The sequence below is a fragment of the Uloborus diversus genome, chromosome 4 (genome assembly GCF_026930045.1).
Source record: "Uloborus diversus isolate 005 chromosome 4, Udiv.v.3.1, whole genome shotgun sequence".
Classification (NCBI taxonomy): Eukaryota; Metazoa; Arthropoda; class Arachnida; order Araneae; family Uloboridae; genus Uloborus; species Uloborus diversus.
Genome location: NC_072734.1, coordinates 53,233,387 through 53,251,649, shown reverse-complemented (window position 1 = coordinate 53,251,649; position 18,263 = coordinate 53,233,387). Strand labels below are relative to the sequence as shown.

The 18,263-nt window shown below is 33.5% G+C and overlaps 1 protein-coding gene across 1 annotated transcript in view; it reads left to right on the top strand.

Moving 5' to 3' along the window:
- LOC129221171 (sodium-dependent phosphate transport protein 3-like) overlaps positions 1-18,263 on the top strand; it is a 41,277-nt gene that overhangs the window by 9,693 nt on the left and 13,321 nt on the right. The window contains exons 2-5 of the mRNA XM_054855622.1: positions 78-222; positions 13,714-13,940; positions 15,332-15,568; positions 17,342-17,525. Of these exons, the coding sequence (XP_054711597.1) occupies positions 102-222; positions 13,714-13,940; positions 15,332-15,568; positions 17,342-17,525 (769 nt within the window). The 5' untranslated portion in view covers positions 78-101. The remainder of the gene's footprint in view (positions 1-77; positions 223-13,713; positions 13,941-15,331; positions 15,569-17,341; positions 17,526-18,263) is intronic.

Genomic DNA, 18,263 nt, shown 5'->3' with positions numbered 1-18,263 from the left:
ATAATAACAATTTCTATTTATTTATTTATTTAACGCCTTTTTCTTTACGGAAATTAATAGAAAGCACTTTTTTGCAGGCGTTGAAAACTTCAAACGTTAGAATGATCGAAAATCTATTTTCAAGATTATTTGTTATTCGTCAAAAGAAAAAGAATTGTTACGCTGTGAATGTCTCCTCACAGGCTAGTCAACAGCAAGTAAAAGGTCAAAAGAAATGTGAAGGTAAAACGAATATTTCTATGTTTTTCCCTTTTGGTTCAATTAAGTTTTATTCTTCACCTTAAGCTTTTCAGAAAAACACTAAAATGTACCCATTTTAACGAGTAATCAGCACATTAATACATTCACTCCAAAAGAATTGGAAGTTCTAGATGTTTTTTGACAAAAAGAGAACGTTTTGTATTTTGTCGTAAAGTAGCAAAAAAAAATAAATAAATAAATAAATAAATAAAATAAAATAAATAACAATAATAATAATGATGATGATGGTTTTTTTTATGTTTTTTTTTCGTGATTTCAGGGTTTTTCAAAAAAATAATACATTTAGTAATTACGAGTACAGAGCCGTTACATGACAATAATGTAAACAGTAGGGTGGTTCAAAGATACATGTAAAAAAAAAAGTTTCTCCACGGCAACGGGACACCCCTCAATATTTTTAGGCTTATGGATAGAAAAATACTGGAAGAATTTGAGTTTCCTATTTCAACTGAAAGAGGATGCTTAACCCCCTCCCCCAAATTTTACACGTATGAGGAGGGGGGTTAAAAATACATTGTACTGAAAAAACAGTGCTACATATTATAAAATACACTAGTAATATGCATATGCATTGTAATTTTGTTTAGCATATGATAGTTTATTTCAATAGCGTAAGCCTCCGTAGATAGTTGTGCAATAGGGTGGAACGAAAAAAACAAAGTTTTTATTTTCGAATTGTAATAGTGCAGAAAAGTTGCGATTGATGAAGACTTACAAAACAAAACAAAAATTTTTAAAATCGGATAATATCTTCCGATCCCGCAACGAGCCTAAAAATTTGAAAAAATGGAAAATTTCATGTCTTCTTGGAGATTTTTTAAAAATTTTTCTCCAACGTTTCTTTTTCATACTCGAAGACGGAAAAGTTACGATTGGTGAAGCCTTCAGAAATTTAAAAAAACATATTGAAATCAATAATACCTTCTGATCCAGGAACAAGCATGAAAAGTAAAAAAAGGGAGAATTTCATATTTTCTTAGTGATTAAAAATAAAATTGTTCTCGTTGTTTTTTTCCCCGGTGTTACAGGGAAAAGCCTTTTAAAAACCCCTATATTACACATAAACATTAATTTTATTTCTTGACTTTTAAGGTATTTTCGAAACATGCAAAACTACCATTCTTTAGAACAATGAAACATTTTCAAATAATAAAAAGTTATAAAATATTTACCAAATTTACAATCCAGTATACAAGTCTTATTGTTTTAAGTGTTAGTTGTTGAAGCTAATTTATAATCAGATTTTTTGGAAAATTCGGGCGTAATTGGTCTGGATTTCAATGTTGCTCTTATGTAGCCATCTCTTGATTTAAATCCACACACTTTGAGTGAAGCCTCCGTCACTAGCATCACACATCTTTCGACAGCTTGCATATGGCAAGGGAATAATTTTATATCCCAGTCGGGTATAGTGCCTGTTACAATAAAATTTTCAATGTCTTTGTTAGGAACTTTTCGAAGAAAAGGAGGATAAGATAGCTTTGTCGTGTTCCAAATTATAATCTCTGTGTAACCTTCTGCTTCGAAATTTAGAGATGGAATGACAAAGTTTCTAATGCTTTTGCCTTTAGAAACAGATTCTCTGGATTTTAAGACGTTTTTAAACGCTAGTTCTCTTATGTGCCTCCTTTCATCAAACACCATTGCCATTAATAAGTTTTCGGGATGCGTAAAGAAAGAGTTTCTTTCAATGACAGGGTAAACAACTTGTTTTAGATTGTCAGGTAAGTATCGCCAGATTTGAATTGTTCTGTAAACATGAATGGCACCGTCTGTGAAATTTTTGCGGTTCTTTATTTCGCTAATGGGGCGTATTAGATGCATACACTGTACTAAGCGGCATAAACAAATATGAGTATCGCGGGATTAAAGGGCCATGTGGACAATTTACAGGCAGGCTCTAATACTAAAATATCACATTTGTTTTATAAACAAACGTTCTTTCATTAGTATTTCATACCGAACTTATGAGGATCGTTAAACTAAAAGAAAAAAAAAGCTGAAAAAGGGCTTAAAGTTATCATTTTTTCTAACATGTAGGTTCGTTGCGCGATCGGAAGATATTATTTTATTTCAAAAAGATATTTTTTTTTCGCTTTGAAGTCTTCACTAAACGTAACTTCTCCGTTCTGTAGCCTGAAAAAGTACATTGATCCAAAAATGTTAAAAATTCGGAAAAATCCTGAAATTCTCAACTTTTTCGATTTTTTAGGCTTGGTTCTGGATCAGAAGGTATTATTCGATTTCAATTATTTTTTTTTATTTCTGAAGGTTTCACCAATCGTAACTTTTCCGTCTTAGAGCCTTAAACAGAAACATAAAACAAAATTTTTAAAAAATCACTAAGAAAACACGAAATTTTCCATTTTTTCAAATATTCAGGCTCGTTGCGGGATCGGAAGATATTATCCGATTTTAAAAATCTTTGTTTTGTTTTGTAAGTCTTCACCAATCGCAACTTTTCCGCACTATTACGATTCGAAAATAAAAACTTTGTTTTTTTCGTTCCACCCTATTGTGCAAGCTTAGAGATTTTTCGAAATTCTTTGGTCATTCTTCTTTTGACCATTTCTTTTTTCAGGCGAACAAGTTCATATCTTCCATTAATTAGTATTGTACACGTAGTTTCTATTTTTAAATTGTTTCTCGTATCCTTTTGATGCAGCCGCTTTATGAAAATAGAGATAATCCTAACTAAAGAACATTTTGAATTTTTCCCTGTATTTACCCTGTTCCTTTTTAAAAAACTTTCTCCCACATTTAAATTGCACAGAACCTTATCACATTTTGTGAACTAAGTGAAAAAACAAACTAGTTAAAAAATAAACACGTAAATAAATAATTTTCCATCTGCTGCAGGTTTAAAAAAAAATCTATTCAAATGCTTTAAAAATGCAAATGAAAAATACATGAATTTATCCCCAAACTAAAATCACACTTTTTTGAAACACTGCAGCAGGTTTTAGTGGCAAAACAGCACCATGAATAATTGCAAAATGTGGCACGAATTGTTATTGAAGTGCTCAAAATATACTTTGTAACAACAGAACAATACTACATTTTGGACTTCCTCGTGCAGAGATGACATTGTTGTACGTCTACAATACAAATTGTTTTATCTCTACACTGTTAGGAATAGTTAGTTGGTCAGGATATGAATTCGCAAACACAAACCTCACGCGCAGAATTATTTAGTTGTCATCACCATTCATGAGGCGAATATTAATTTCAAAAATGCCTCGTATAAGACAATGTGTTTTGAGCGACATGAACGGACACCATTATTAAATTTCACTTTGAATTACTGAGATAAAGAAGAGGCCGAATGTAGCCTTAACCCATTCATCTGCTCGACAATTCAATGTTTAGCTACATAAAAAAGCCCGAGTATATTAGGGCTTGTTATACCAAGATGATTTAAAAACCTTTTTAGTTTTTAAAAGAAAAGAATTCGCGAAAATATTATTTAAAACTGGACCGAAATTTCTATGAAATAGAAATCTCGGTCCAATTTTAAATGAAATAGAAATCTCGGTCCAATTTTAAATGAAATTTTTTATTAGCGGAGGATTATAGCTCGGGAGCGGGGGATTATAGCTCACCCCGGAATAAATGTGAAATAGCTTTTCGGCACGTCGGTACGTGTAGATCGGTGGTTCCCAATCTTTTTCACGTCGTGACCTCTTTTTCACCAACTTAACACCCTGCAACCCCCTATGTGTCCCCCACATATATATGTGTGTGTGCGAATGCGCATATTTTACATAATAACTCAATGTGCATGAGATATTTTATTTTTGCTAACATACAATGATTGTAGAAATAGAAAAAAATGGTCACTGTAATGTTAAATATACATTTTGACACTTTCGAAAATCATGCGTCCTAGCAGTGGCGAATACAGGATTTGGTTTGCGGGGAGGGGGGGGGGGCTGGGGCTCAGTTCATAAAAATGTTATATAGTTTTAGTTTCCCGAACTTTCATTGAAGAGAATAAAGGCATTTTCCTTTTAACAAGGCTGTCGCGAGATAAAAAAAAATAGGGGAGAGGGTGTTTGGCAGCTTTTTTCGTTTTTTTTTTCAAACACATGTATAGCAAGAGAGAATGCGAGTCCAGATTTTCGTTTGCAGAGGTGGGGGGTGGGGGAGAGAAGGATTTCTTGACTAGCATATGAGCAATCAAACTAAGGAAATTGTGGTACATAAGCAGAGAAAGAGGATTCACAATGTGAATCTACAGTAGTAAGTCCAACATTTGCGAAGGTCCTCCCCGGAAAATATTCAAAATTTCAGTTCTACAATTGCAGCTTACACGATCTCTGGTGATGTTCCGAGGAGGAGAAGTTCAAGGACTCTTATGAACGGTTCAAGCACGGAGAATGCAGACCATTCTGGTAAATGCAGAATTTAGTTTTTGGAGCAGCTGAGGCCATAAAAATATTATATAGTCTTAGTGCTCCTACTTTCATTGAAGTGAATGAAAGCATTACCTCTTATTAACAAGGTCGTCGCGATATCGAAAAGTTGGGGGCAGAGCATTTGTCAGCTGCTCAATTTTTATGAAACGTATATTTAGCAAGATATATATATATATATATATATATATATATATATATATATATATATATATATATATATATATATATATATATATAAGAATGGACTTTGGTAAATTTGTTCCCTAAGATCTCAGAAACTACCCGGCAGATTTGGCTGAAACTTTCAGCGTTTGTCCTTTTTGGTTCAGGGGAGGTTTGTAGACCAGTTCGAAAAAAATCCGATTGATAGTTCCTTTTTTATTCTAATTTGTCCAAATTTTCGCATAAATGCAACAATATGACGGTTAAAAAATACGTGCACATATTAAAACTATGTGTCCATCGAAAGCGCTTATTTTTCTGCTGAAGATGGCATCTGTTAGAAAATTCTAAGTTGTATGAAAAACAAGTTATTGCTTTTTTTGTTCCATGTTCGAAGGCTTTCCTCAACCCAATTCATTATTTAGTGTATCATCTCAACTCCCAGTTCATAGTTAGAATTGTTGAATGTTTTTGTGTTTCGTCTGACTGTGTTTGAGGCTTTTCTCAAGTCAAATCTTAAAGTAACGTTTTTTCTCCCAGATTGGCTAATAATAACTATAGATTTGGTTGATTATTTTCCATTTAAACGGAACTTTAGTGTAATTAATAGGGCTTTTTTATTATTTGTGCTGATTGGATTTTTTAATCATTATCCAATCTAACAGCAGAAACCTCGCCAAAATTTATGCAGAAAGATTTCAGTAGCGGATGCATTTGGCAGTTTTTTCAACTGTCACGGTTTTTGAAGTCAAAGACTACGTACTAATGTTTGTCAGCTTTCACCATGTAAACAAAATATCGTCAATCAAAGAATCTTTAAAAACTTTTTTTACTGTAAAATAATCCAGCAACTAAATTAGGCAAATCCATAAACAGCACAAAAACTTCCATTAATGTGACTTTGTGCACAAATTCAAACCATCGCCAAATTTTACTACTTACTTTGGAAACATTACGGATGAAATTGTTTAGCGCCATTTTATGGTGACCAAAAGTATCTTAGCATATGGATAAGAAATCTTAGCAATATCTCTTAAACAAAAATTAGTAACAAACCGTTTTACAAAGTATGGAGGGGGAACATTATCCAAGTTATCCCAAAACGATTCCCTCAAATTCGGTAACATTTTAAATCGCACCAAGAACCCACAATAATTGAAATTTTCCCAAAATAACTAAAGCAAGTTTAAGTGGATCACGGGCGCGTGGCTACATTTTTTTAAACAGTTCGTTCTTCAATAGACATACAGAGAAGGTAAAACTCCAAGTAACAAAAAAATTTAATTGATAAATCTTTTTAAACATGTGAAGTTTAATTTCATATTTCGGAAATTTTTCAAATTTGTATACGCTTAAATTTTGTGTTTTCGTTTCTAAATGAATACTATTTTGCTCTTTTTACTTACTGCTACTTTAGTTTTTTGAGTAAGGAAGAAGCTAGATTTTAAATCACGTCAAAAAGGTGTGTTTTAAGTTATTTCACTTAAATCAGAAAACAAATGCAAGTAACGATTGTTTCTCATAATTATTGCTAACCCAGGCAAAGCCGGGTATTTTTGCTAGTATATATATATAAATGGAGTTTGGTAAATTTGTTCCCTAAGGTCTCAGAAACTACCCGGCAGATTTGGCTGAAACTTTCACCGTTTGTTCTTTTTGGCACTGGGGAGGTTTGTAGACCAGTTTGGAAAAAATCCGAGTGATAGTTCCTTTTTTATTCTAATTTGTCCAAATTTTCGCATAAATGCAACAATATGACGGTTAAAAAATACGTGCACATATTAAAACTATGTGTCCATCGAAAGCGCTTATTTTTCTGCTGAAGATGGCATCTGTTAGAAAATTCTAAGTTGTATGAAAAACAAGTTATTGCTTTTTTTGTTCCATGTTCGAAGGCTTTCCTCAACCCAATTCATTATTTAGTGTATCATCTCAACTCCCAGTTCATAGTTAGAATTGTTGAATGTTTTTGTGTTTCGTCTGACTGTGTTTGAGGCTTTTCTCAAGTCAAATCTTAAAGTAACGTTTTTTCTCCCAGATTGGCTAATAATAACTATAGATTTGGTTGATTATTTTCCATTTAAACGGAACTTTAGTGTAATTAATAGGGCTTTTTTATTATTTGTGCTGATTGGATTTTTTAATCATTATCCAATCTAACAGCAGAAACCTCGCCAAAATTTATGCAGAAAGATTTCAGTAGCGGATGCATTTGGCAGTTTTTTCAACTGTCACGGTTTTTGAAGTCAAAGACTACGTACTAATGTTTGTCAGCTTTCACCATGTAAACAAAATATCGTCAATCAAAGAATCTTTAAAAACTTTTTTTACTGTAAAATAATCCAGCAACTAAATTAGGCAAATCCATAAACAGCACAAAAACTTCCATTAATGTGACTTTGTGCACAAATTCAAACCATCGCCAAATTTTACTACTTACTTTGGAAACATTACGGATGAAATTGTTTAGCGCCATTTTATGGTGACCAAAAGTATCTTAGCATATGGATAAGAAATCTTAGCAATATCTCTTAAACAAAAATTAGTAACAAACCGTTTTACAAAGTATGGAGGGGGAACATTATCCAAGTTATCCCAAAACGATTCCCTCAAATTCTGTAACATTTTAAATCGCACCAAGAACCCACAATAATTGAAATTTTCCCAAAATAACTAAAGCAAGTTTAAGTGGATCACGGGCGCGTGGCTACATTTTTTTAAACAGTTCGTTCTTCAATAGACATACAGAGAAGGTAAAACTCCAAGTAACAAAAAAATTTAATTGATAAATCTTTTTAAACATGTGAAGTTTAATTTCATATTTCGGAAATTTTTCAAATTTGTATACGCTTAAATTTTGTGTTTTCGTTTCTAAATGAATACTATTTTGCTCTTTTTACTTACTGCTACTTTAGTTTTTTGAGTAAGGAAGAAGCTAGATTTTAAATCACGTCAAAAAGGTGTGTTTTAAGTTATTTCACTTAAATCAGAAAACAAATGCAAGTAACGATTGTTTCTCATAATTATTGCTAACCCAGGCAAAGCCGGGTATTTTTGCTAGTATATATATATAAATGGAGTTTGGTAAATTTGTTCCCTAAGGTCTCAGAAACTACCCGGCAGATTTGGCTGAAACTTTCACCGTTTGTTCTTTTTGGCACTGGGGAGGTTTGTAGACCAGTTTGGAAAAAATCCGAGTGATAGTTCCTTTTTTATTCTAATTTGTCCAAATTTTCGCATAAATGCCCCAATATGACGGTGAAAAAATACGTGCACATATTAAAATTATGTGTCCATCGAAAGCGCTTATTTTTCTGCTGAAGATGGCATCTGTTAGAAAGTTCTAAGTTGTATGAAAAACTATTTATGAGCTTTTTTTGTTCCAAGTTTGAAGGCTTTCCTCAACCCAATTCATTATTTAGTGTATCATCTCAACTCCCAGTTCATAGTTAGAATTGTTGAATGTTTTTGTGTTTCGTCTAACTGTTTGAGGCTTTTCTCAAGTCAAATCTTAAAGTAACATTTTCCCCCCAAGATTGGCTAATAATAACTAGATTTTGTTGATTATTTTCCATTTGAACAGAACTTTAGTGTAATTAATGGGATTTTTTAAATTATTATTTATGCTGATGGGAGTTTTTAATCATTATCCAATCTAACATCAGAAACCTCGCCAAAATTTATGCAGAAAGATTTCAGTAGCGGATGCATTTGGCAGTTTTTTCAACTGTCGCGGTTTTTGAAGTCAAAGACTACGTAATAATGTTTGTCAGCTTTCACCATGTAAACAAAATATCGTCAATCAAAGAATCTTTAAAAACTTTTTTTACTGTAAAATAACCTAGCAACTAAATTAGGCAAATCCATAAACAGCACAAAAACTTCCATTAATGTGACTTTGTGCACAAATTCAAACCATCGCCAAATTTTACTACTTATTTTGGAAACACTTCGGATGAAATTGTTTAGCCCATTTTATGGTGACCAAAAGTGTCTTAGCATATGGCGACAATATCTCTTTAACAAGTATATGGGTATTGCGGGCGGCTACATTTTTTTGAACAGTTTGTACTTTAATGGCCATACAGGTTTTAGACCACATGTTAAAATCTTTTTAAACATGTGAAGTTTAATTTCATGTTTTGGAAATTCTCCAAATTTGTTTCTGCTTATATGTCGTACTTTCATTTCTAAATGAGTACTATTTTGTTCTTTATACTTATTCCTATTTTAGTTTTATGAGTTAGGAAGAAGTTAGATTGTTGATCACGTCAAAAAGGAGTGTTTTAAAATTCTTTCACTTAAAACAAAAAATAAGTGCAAGTAACGATTGTTTCTCATAATTATTACTGACCCAGGCAACGCCGGGTATTTTTGCTAGTATATATATATATATATATATATATATATATATATATATATATATATATATATATATATATATATATATATATAATCCAGATATTTGCTTGGATGGGGGGGGGGAGATGGTGTTAGCATACGCGCAGTCAAATTAGAAGAATTGCATTATGTAAGCGGGGAAAGAGAATTAACAATATGAACTTACAGTCGTAAGTGTACATTCACGAATGTCCTCAACCGGAAAATGTTCCAAATTATAGTTCTAAAATTACAGTTTGCACGATAAATGGTAATGTTAGTAAGAGGAGAGATTCGGGGATTTTTATGAATGGTTCAAGTTCGGAGATTCTGCCTTTGACATTTCTTGAAGTTGAAGTCCTAAAGAGAAAATATTAACGATAGGGGAAGGGAAAAAGAAGTTCTGTCTAGAACTAAACGAGCCTACTTTCCCGTATACCAATATCGACTTTCTAGTATCTGATCAGTATGCTAAAAATTAGCTAAAATCGTAAATTATTTCAAACATATTTTTAAAATATTTTAAGCTGATTTCGAGAAATAAAGTATGCCTAACTCATCTAGAAGTTGATACGTAAAAAATAAATGAAAGAACAAATAAAAGAACAGCACCTTTTAAATAAAGCAGCTAAACACATTTTTTCCATCATAAAAAAAAATATTCAATTGCTTTCAAAAAGGAAAAAAAAGAATTCAAATTAAAAGCTCATTAAAATAATCATATCAAAAAAAAATCGTTTGTTCTTCCCCTGTTGCCAAAAAAATTTTTAAGAATGAATTAATGTACTTTCAAAAATAAGTAAAAACAATAAAATGTCAACTTAAAGAAATAATTTTCCTTGTCAAAAAAAAAAAAAAATCGTCTGTGCATATCTTTATGTATAAACATAAAGGACTCCGAATTTCTCCGCCAAAAACTGAATACATAAAATAAAACTAAAGCTTGAAAATAAAATCAAAACATATTTTAAACAATTATTCCACAGTAAAAACCATGACTGTGGAGTCAGAGTCGGAGTCCATCTGATTTTAGGACAAAAGAGTTAGATTCGAGAGCCGAAAGTTTTAAACTCAAAGACTCGGAGTTGAAATCGGTCATTTCCCCAAAATGTCCGCAAGTCTATCAATATTAGCAGAGACGGAGTAGGACATTATTTGATACAGGAGTCGGAGTCAAGAGTCGAATATTCAAGAGTCGGAGTCAGCCATTTTTCCTCCGTGCATAAATTTTTGCCAAAGCTACGAAGTCAGATTCAAAGTCAGGAAGTTGGAGTCCGAGTAATTTTCGGGCACAGGAGTCGGAGTCGGAGTTAGGAGCGCCAAAATTATCGGAGTCGGAGTCGGGAGTAGGTCGTCAAGAGCTATTTCCAACAAAGTTTGTTTGAAGTAAATCCGCCTTTAAGTTCGGAATCTATATTGACTTTCAGTTTCCACTTAGGCGCTAATGTTAAGAGATTTGAACTGTTCAAAATTGAACGAAAACTTGTTCAAATCAAAAAGATATTTTCGATACATGTTTTTCATCAAAAGCTTTTCCCTAAATAGTTTGTTTGGAGCCACTTCGCCTCTAAGTTCAAGATTTATGTTTGACTTGAATTTCCCCGTAGCCGCTAATATTAAGTTTTTTTGAACTGTTCAAAATTGAACTAAAAATTGTTCAAATCAAAAAATGAATTATGGGAATGAAATGTCCTCGCCGAGATCTTTCTAACAAAAAATTTTTTGTTCGAATCGGACAATTAATTCAAAAGTTATTAGGGGGGGGGGACAGACAGACAGATCGACAGACATTTTTCCCCATCTCAATACCCTACTTTCCAAATTTTTAATTCTTTATTATTTATCTAACCATTTTATTTATTTTTGACTCTTTTTTGTTCTTCGGGATATTTTTAAGATGCATTAAGCCTTCTTTCATGCTTTTTTCTTCTTTCTCTGACTTTTACTGGGAAAGTAGGCTAAAAAGGATCGGTGTTGCTCTCAATGATTTTGAAAACGAAAAGGATATGTCCTAAATAAGCTCAGTTGGAGGCCATCTTAGTTGAAGTTAAAGGAGGAGAAGGGGTTCGGGCAGTCCATCCCAGGAGAATTTTTGAATTTTAAGTCCTAAAAAAAAAAACATAATTATAAGCTCTCTTTGTAAACATTAGGTTTGGACTCGGAGCGTCTCCCCCGGAATATTTTTCGAACTGATATTTCAAAAACGAAATTTTAGACAAGTTTTTATGATGTGGGAGGAGATAGGACTGGGGGTACTTTCAAGAAAATTTTTGAAATTTGGAATCCCCCCCTCTCCAAAAAAAAAAAAAAAAAAAAAAAACAGTACATAATCTTCGTGGCAATTCGAAATGTTCGGAGACTCATCCGAAGTTTTTCCGAAATTTAGTTTTAAAAACAAAAATTCATACCGTATTTAATTATGAGATTGGGACAGCAAGCACTCCTCTGAAATTATTTTCGAAAATAAAATCCTAAAAGCTCATTTCTTGGCTAGTTTTGACAAAGTTAGAGAACAGGATGTATTTCGGGACTCTTCCCGGTATATTTCTAAAATTAAGGCCTGAAAACGCAATTACAGGACATATTTCAAAATAAGGATTGGGGTTTAGAAATTAGATAATCTCTCATCGAAATCATTCGAAATCAAAGTTCTAAAAACAAAATTTCAGACGATTTTGAATGATGTTAGTTGGAGGTGAATTTAGGACTCTTTGGCGGAAATTCGTAGGGATGGAAGTCCCAAAACCAAAATGTTAGATGATCTTGAAGGAGGTTGAGGGATCAGGTACTCTGGTTTCTCGTATGAAAAGGAGGGGGCGGGGGGGGGTGCTGCAACTCCATAGCCCTCCTCTTGGATTCGCCACTGCGCTCAAGTATTGATACTACTCTAAAATGATACTAGTTTTTCCCAAATTATTTTAATTTTTAAACTATGCGATGAAAATTTTAAAATAAAAGGAGACTGTTGTGACTCCCTAAGAAATGCTTCGTGAACCCCTTGGGGGTCGCGACCCACAGGTTGGGAACCCTTGGAGTAGATGAACCTACCTGGACTGAATTCGTAAATTTTTCAGTAGCAGAACCAGGAGCGCACCGATTAGAAGTCAAGAGAAGCTATCAACCCCTCCCCCCCCCCTCGCAAAAGAATCATTATTTGAAATTTTTAAACATAATTGTGATTTTGAATTGCACGAATAGAAAGTTTCATTAGATGAATGTGTATGCAAGCATGCGTATCCGTATTTTATCATTCGGCCAATTGAGAATTTCCCCCTTCTGAAAATTTAAGTTGGGGCCCATCAGAAATAGACACATGTGACTGGTCTCAAAGTTTTTCCTCAATGCCCCAAATTCAATGCGGGTCAAGCCGCTCCTGCTCATATCTTCTCCTGCATCGGTTGTGAAGAGGTCCTGCTCTACTCCAACCCTATAGCTGTGTTGGAGGGTAAGAAAGCGCATGGGTTCAGGGACTTGGTCTGATGTTTCTCCATGCTCGACCAAGTGGGATAAGCAACAACAACAACAACAGAAATATACTGGTTAACATAAGTTAAAGAAAAATCACAAAAAGAACGATTGCGCAAAAAGTTACATGTAGAATTTCATGAAACTTACCCACATGATACAATGCATAGTATACAGCCGTTGGCAGGTAAACGGCAGCATCTGCGGAAATGAGTTTTCGAGATATTTTAAGAAACGCGTTTTGGATTTAATATTAGCAATAGAGAAATGTTGGAAACAGACGTTTTTTTTCCAGCGGAAACCAGATATATAAGTAAGCTTCTTTATCTTTACTAATAATAAAGCTGAAAGTCTCTCTGTCTGGATGTCTAGATCTCTGTTACACGCATAGCGCCTAGACCGTTCGGCCGATTTTCATGAAATTTGGCACAAAGTTAGTTTGTAGCATAAGGGTGTGCACCTCGAAACGATTTTTCGAAAATTTGATTTTGTTCTTTTTCTATTCCAATTTTAAGAATATTTTACCCAGCAAATTATCATAACGTGGAAATGTAGATTACGAAATTATCATAACGTGGAACCGTAACAAGGGCGAGCAAATGAACATAGCCAATTGACGAGAAATTCATCACTCATTATTTGTAAACATACAGGCGAATCAAATGACCTTTTAATTTTTTACTGCGTGCACCTCTAGTGTATAATAAAGCTAACGTACAATAGATGACAAAAATGCTAAGATTTGAGAAATGAAAAATTTGCAATTACAACCCTTTACCTGCCCACGGTAGCGTAAAAAAACATAAAAAGCAGTTACCAGTCAAGTATGGTAGTATAAAACTTAGTGTAACAAAAGAAGTCGTAGTACTTTCACCTAATCTTTAATCAATACTGCGTGCGGTTAAAGATTATCTTAGCACAAACTTTCACTCATTAATTTATTGTAACAGGTTTTTTAACCATCAATATTTCCAAGGTATAAAAACATAACGCATTAAATAAATTATTATTTGCTTTTATTTTACAGATGATAAACAGCCTTTCCTGAAATGTCGTCATGTTGCTGCATTAATGGGGTTCCTGGTATTTTTTCTGCTGAGCTGTCACAGAATGAATATGAGCATTGCCCTAATTGCAATGGTGAACCCTTCAGCGCATTCTTTGCCGCAGATTTCACTAAATACATCAAATTTTACGCAAGCACATTCAAATTTAACGCAAGTACATTTGGTAACAACAAATCAAAGTGAGAAGGTAATAATTGCATTTAACTTTGAACGGCGGAAAAATTCAAATCCTGTTTATAACTCCACTATTGGTTACTACTCTACTAAAAGCCAATTAAATATAAAATATAACTTTCAGTAAAGAGACGTCTTAAGGAGTAAATGATATTTGAGGAATACAGTATCGAAACCAGTTCAATCCATTTAACAGAGAGTTCTTAATACTTCAGCTTCTAAAACTTTCTGTGAGGGAAACCCCCGAATCCCACTCCCTACGATTACTAAAGATGGTCTAAAATTGCACTTTAGAGATTTGTTTCAGAATTGTGTTTACAGAGAGCCCTCACCTCCTCCCCCTACTTTAAAAATGCTACTAGAGAGGCAAAAAATATTTCTCACTTTATCCATTTCATGTTCCCAAAGGATTTTTTTTTTTTCATTACAATACGTTTTGGTGTACGACTCAATTTTTCTTCCATCTCGTAAATTAGCAGAATTGGTCTATTATTTAAGGAAAAAATAATGTGGATTGAACTGATTTTGAAATTAATTGATCATATTTTTTCTTCGATTCTTTCAAATTCTGCTTAAATTCGAATGGTATCTGAATTTTATGCCATGCATTGGTGTGTAAAATTAATAATAACTGAGCAATCTATACTATTAAAACCTGCGCGCGTCTGTCTGTGTGTCTCTAACCGTATCTTTTCCAGACTGTCAATATATACCAGGTCAGTACCGGTACCGTTCCATACAGGACATCTAAAGGAAGCTATTCCACCCTGTTTCGCCCCTTTAAACCATAAGAGGCAGGTGATAAGGGACCGGAGAGGACATCCAGGGGTAAAAGCATTAAAATCAACTGTCAACCGACGCAGGCGGCATTTAACTACCGCAGTCGGCAAACGGGGTTTGTCAAGGGAAACTCGTGGTGGAGGCCCCTAGTTAATTATGGTTAATTAAGGTTAGCAGTTAATTTGGCAATAATACTGTTGATTTCACCCGTGCGATTTTTTTTTTTTTTTTCAAATTGCCCTGGTATTTGGCAGCGTCTTTCGACCGATTAAGGAGTTTTCAACCCAAATTGCTTTGTATTTATAGTATGGAATTATCCAAGAAGTATCAAATTAGGAAACAAAATGACTTTTAAAAAATCATGGACGCACTTGTTGATGAACGAAGTTGATCTTGATTTGAGCGATGTTCTGATACGAAACTTGTAAATTCCAAACAAAAAAGGAAGCTAAATTCTAGAAAAAAAAATTAAACACTGATTTTTTTCATTCAACTTTCTCATTCATTAATTTTATTGTTTAATTAAATATTCTCTAATTACAGAAACAGTATCAATGTGTATAAGTAACCAATGAAGAGTCATGTACAAATTTGATGAAACATACATTTTCTTTCTTTATTTAGACTGAAACGAAATTCGATTGGAGTCCAGAAATTCAAGGATATATTTTGGGATCCAGTTTCGTGGGATACTTCTTAACACTAGCACCTGGTGGATATTTAGCTGAATCGTTTGGATTCAAAATAATTATCATTAGTGGGACATTTATTTCATCTGTTTCTAACCTACTATCACCGTTGGTCGCCAAAATTAGTGTATTTCTTCTCATTGGCATTCAGCTTGTTAGAGGACTTGGACAAGTAAGTTTAATTTAAAAGTGTGTGGAACGTTTATTACACATAAATGATTTGATTTCGGATGTGTTTTTTAAATGAATAGAAAGACAACTTGTGTACATACCGGATGAGTCAAATCTTTTGGAAAAAAAACTTTAAGGGGTGATAGAGGGGAGAATGAGAAGCAAGAATCATACAGGATCGCAAACGCGCTACGTGCACACAATGCCAGAAACTGATGAATGCAAAACATGTCGCAAATTTATTACACAAAGATTATTTTATGCAACATTTTAGTTTTTAAGAAAGGTTTAAAGTGGTTGTTGAAATTTGTGGTTTGCAGCTGAAAAACAAGCGTAAAGCACACACTGTTGCAATAACAAGCCATTTTGACATACTTTCATCAATCGCTGCAAATCGTAACTTTAAGCAACTGCTCTTAACCTTTTTTTAGAAACTAAAATGATGTTTAAAATTGTCTTTGTATAACAAATTTGTGACCTGTTTCGTATCCAGCAACTTCTGACTTTGTGTGCATGTAGCGTGTCAGCACTGCTTTTGCAATCAATGTTCCTACATGATATTTGCTTCTTAATTTCCTCTCTAACACCCAAGCCAAAGAGTTCAGACTGACCCTGTATATTGCATTTGTGTGTGCGCCTAACAAAGTAATACACAATTTTTCATTCAGAGTGGTTTTTTTTTTTTTTTTCAAAGAAAAGAGGATCAACATATAATATTTATGGGTTGGAGGAAAAAGCTGTATCTAGAAGTAAGTTGGAAACTTCTATTATGAGACATGTCTGGAAATCAATGAGGTGTTTTAGAAGAGAAAACGTTGCATTCTTTTTGATCAAGGCCCAAATATGGAGGTAACCTTTCATAAGAGCCCGCTAGAAAGACCTAAAAAACGAAACCTTTGGAGAAAGTCATGCATAGCTTTTATTGATAATATTGTTCAATATATTGTGTAGAACGCAATCGCAAGCATTGTAAAAAAAAAGAAAACTTTCTTGTTCAACCTGTGCAATTGTAAGATCGTTACAGAATCTACGTGATCATGAAAAGGTAATCTTTTTTAACAGTACATTGACAAGAGAGTTTTCATTTAAGAGTTTTAGAAATAAACTTACCAACAGCGCATGTGCAAGTGTGTTAGAAGTACATTATGGCTAATACATTTTTGAGAACGGTTATATAATGTTCGTAAACGCAGAAAAAATATTTCTGATGATATATTTTAGAGAACTATCATGTTGGATACAAAATAGTCATAAAGACCCTCACCTGGTTAACTTTGGAGAACATGGTTTTGCATGATCAATAACAAGAGTATAAACTTTCTTTGTACACCTCATAGAATACCAGGTAACTGAAATAGAATATTAACTTCATGTAAAATTATCTGCTTTTTACATCTATAACATGATGTTACTCTCAGAAGGTAAGCATTTTTAAACTACATCATTGAGCATAATCTCGCGTCGCTGATTGTAAAAAGTGAACGTTCTTGGCATGTCTGAGAGACGGGGGTGTAACCATATCTCGTGTCTGATCACCAGAAAATAAACCTTTTTGATGTGTCTTACAGAACACGATGTTGCTTACCTGAGCGTCAGATGTGTAATTTCCTGGTACATTCTGATAGTGCAAATGTCGCATACTAGACTTTTGGAAGGTAAACTTTCTCAGTGTAATTTAGAGATGATGTGCGCCTGATTGCAATAAGGTGAGTTTCTTTCATCTCCAAACTCTCTCAGTAACTTAAGAAGTAACTAAGTAACTTAATTCTTTTAGGGATTGCTGCAGGCTTCTATGTGTGTTCTTATGGCGAACTGGTTTCCTCGAACAGAGAGAGGTATTTTGTCATCCATTGTGTTTTCTGGTTTCTGCGTTGGTATTTTATTAGGTGGATCACTAAGCGGATACCTTTGCGAATGTTCTTTTCTTGGTGGATGGCCATCTGTCTTTGTTATTTTTGGTAAAAATTTCTACTATTTAAAAAAATAATAGTTAAGTAGATTTCTTAAAATAATGTATTTAAAAGAAAAATCATTTGTGCACCAGTACTGTAGTGTGGGGGGAGGAATACGGATAAACATTTTTTTCTGAAATATTTGGATTGATATTGTTAAACTACTGCAAATTTAATGCAAATTGGTTTCAAACCACTTCAAAGAAAATTAAATCTACAAAAACAGTTTCTGGCTTATCACATAGATAAAAACACATGATCTTAGTGTAAAATTGAAACGCTGAGTTCAAACATGCACGGTTTTTCCATCACACACATATTTTTGGTGTCATTCACTTGAAGTTTCGATGGAATATGTGCCTATTTACATGCCTGATTACTACTGAAAAAATGATCAAAAACATAGTGATTCGTTATTTCTTTCTGCATTTTCTATCAGGACCACTCTTAAGTGTCCAGCAACAATCGGTAATAATTTGCTCTGTTGGAAAATGGTAGAACAGCCAAAGATGCTTTTTTCACTTTTTCATCAATAATACGCAAAAATTCTGGTTTTAAGTACATTGAAATCCAGCACCACTGACACCCAATAGCCTTCATTAAGTTTTTGAAAAAATCCTAAGTACCTAATGAAACATGACCACACTCGATAACATCACATTCACCTAATTAAACAGGGCAATAGAATAATGGATCCATTCTTTTTCTTTAAAAAAAAAATTTTACCATTGCTGTCCCATTTGC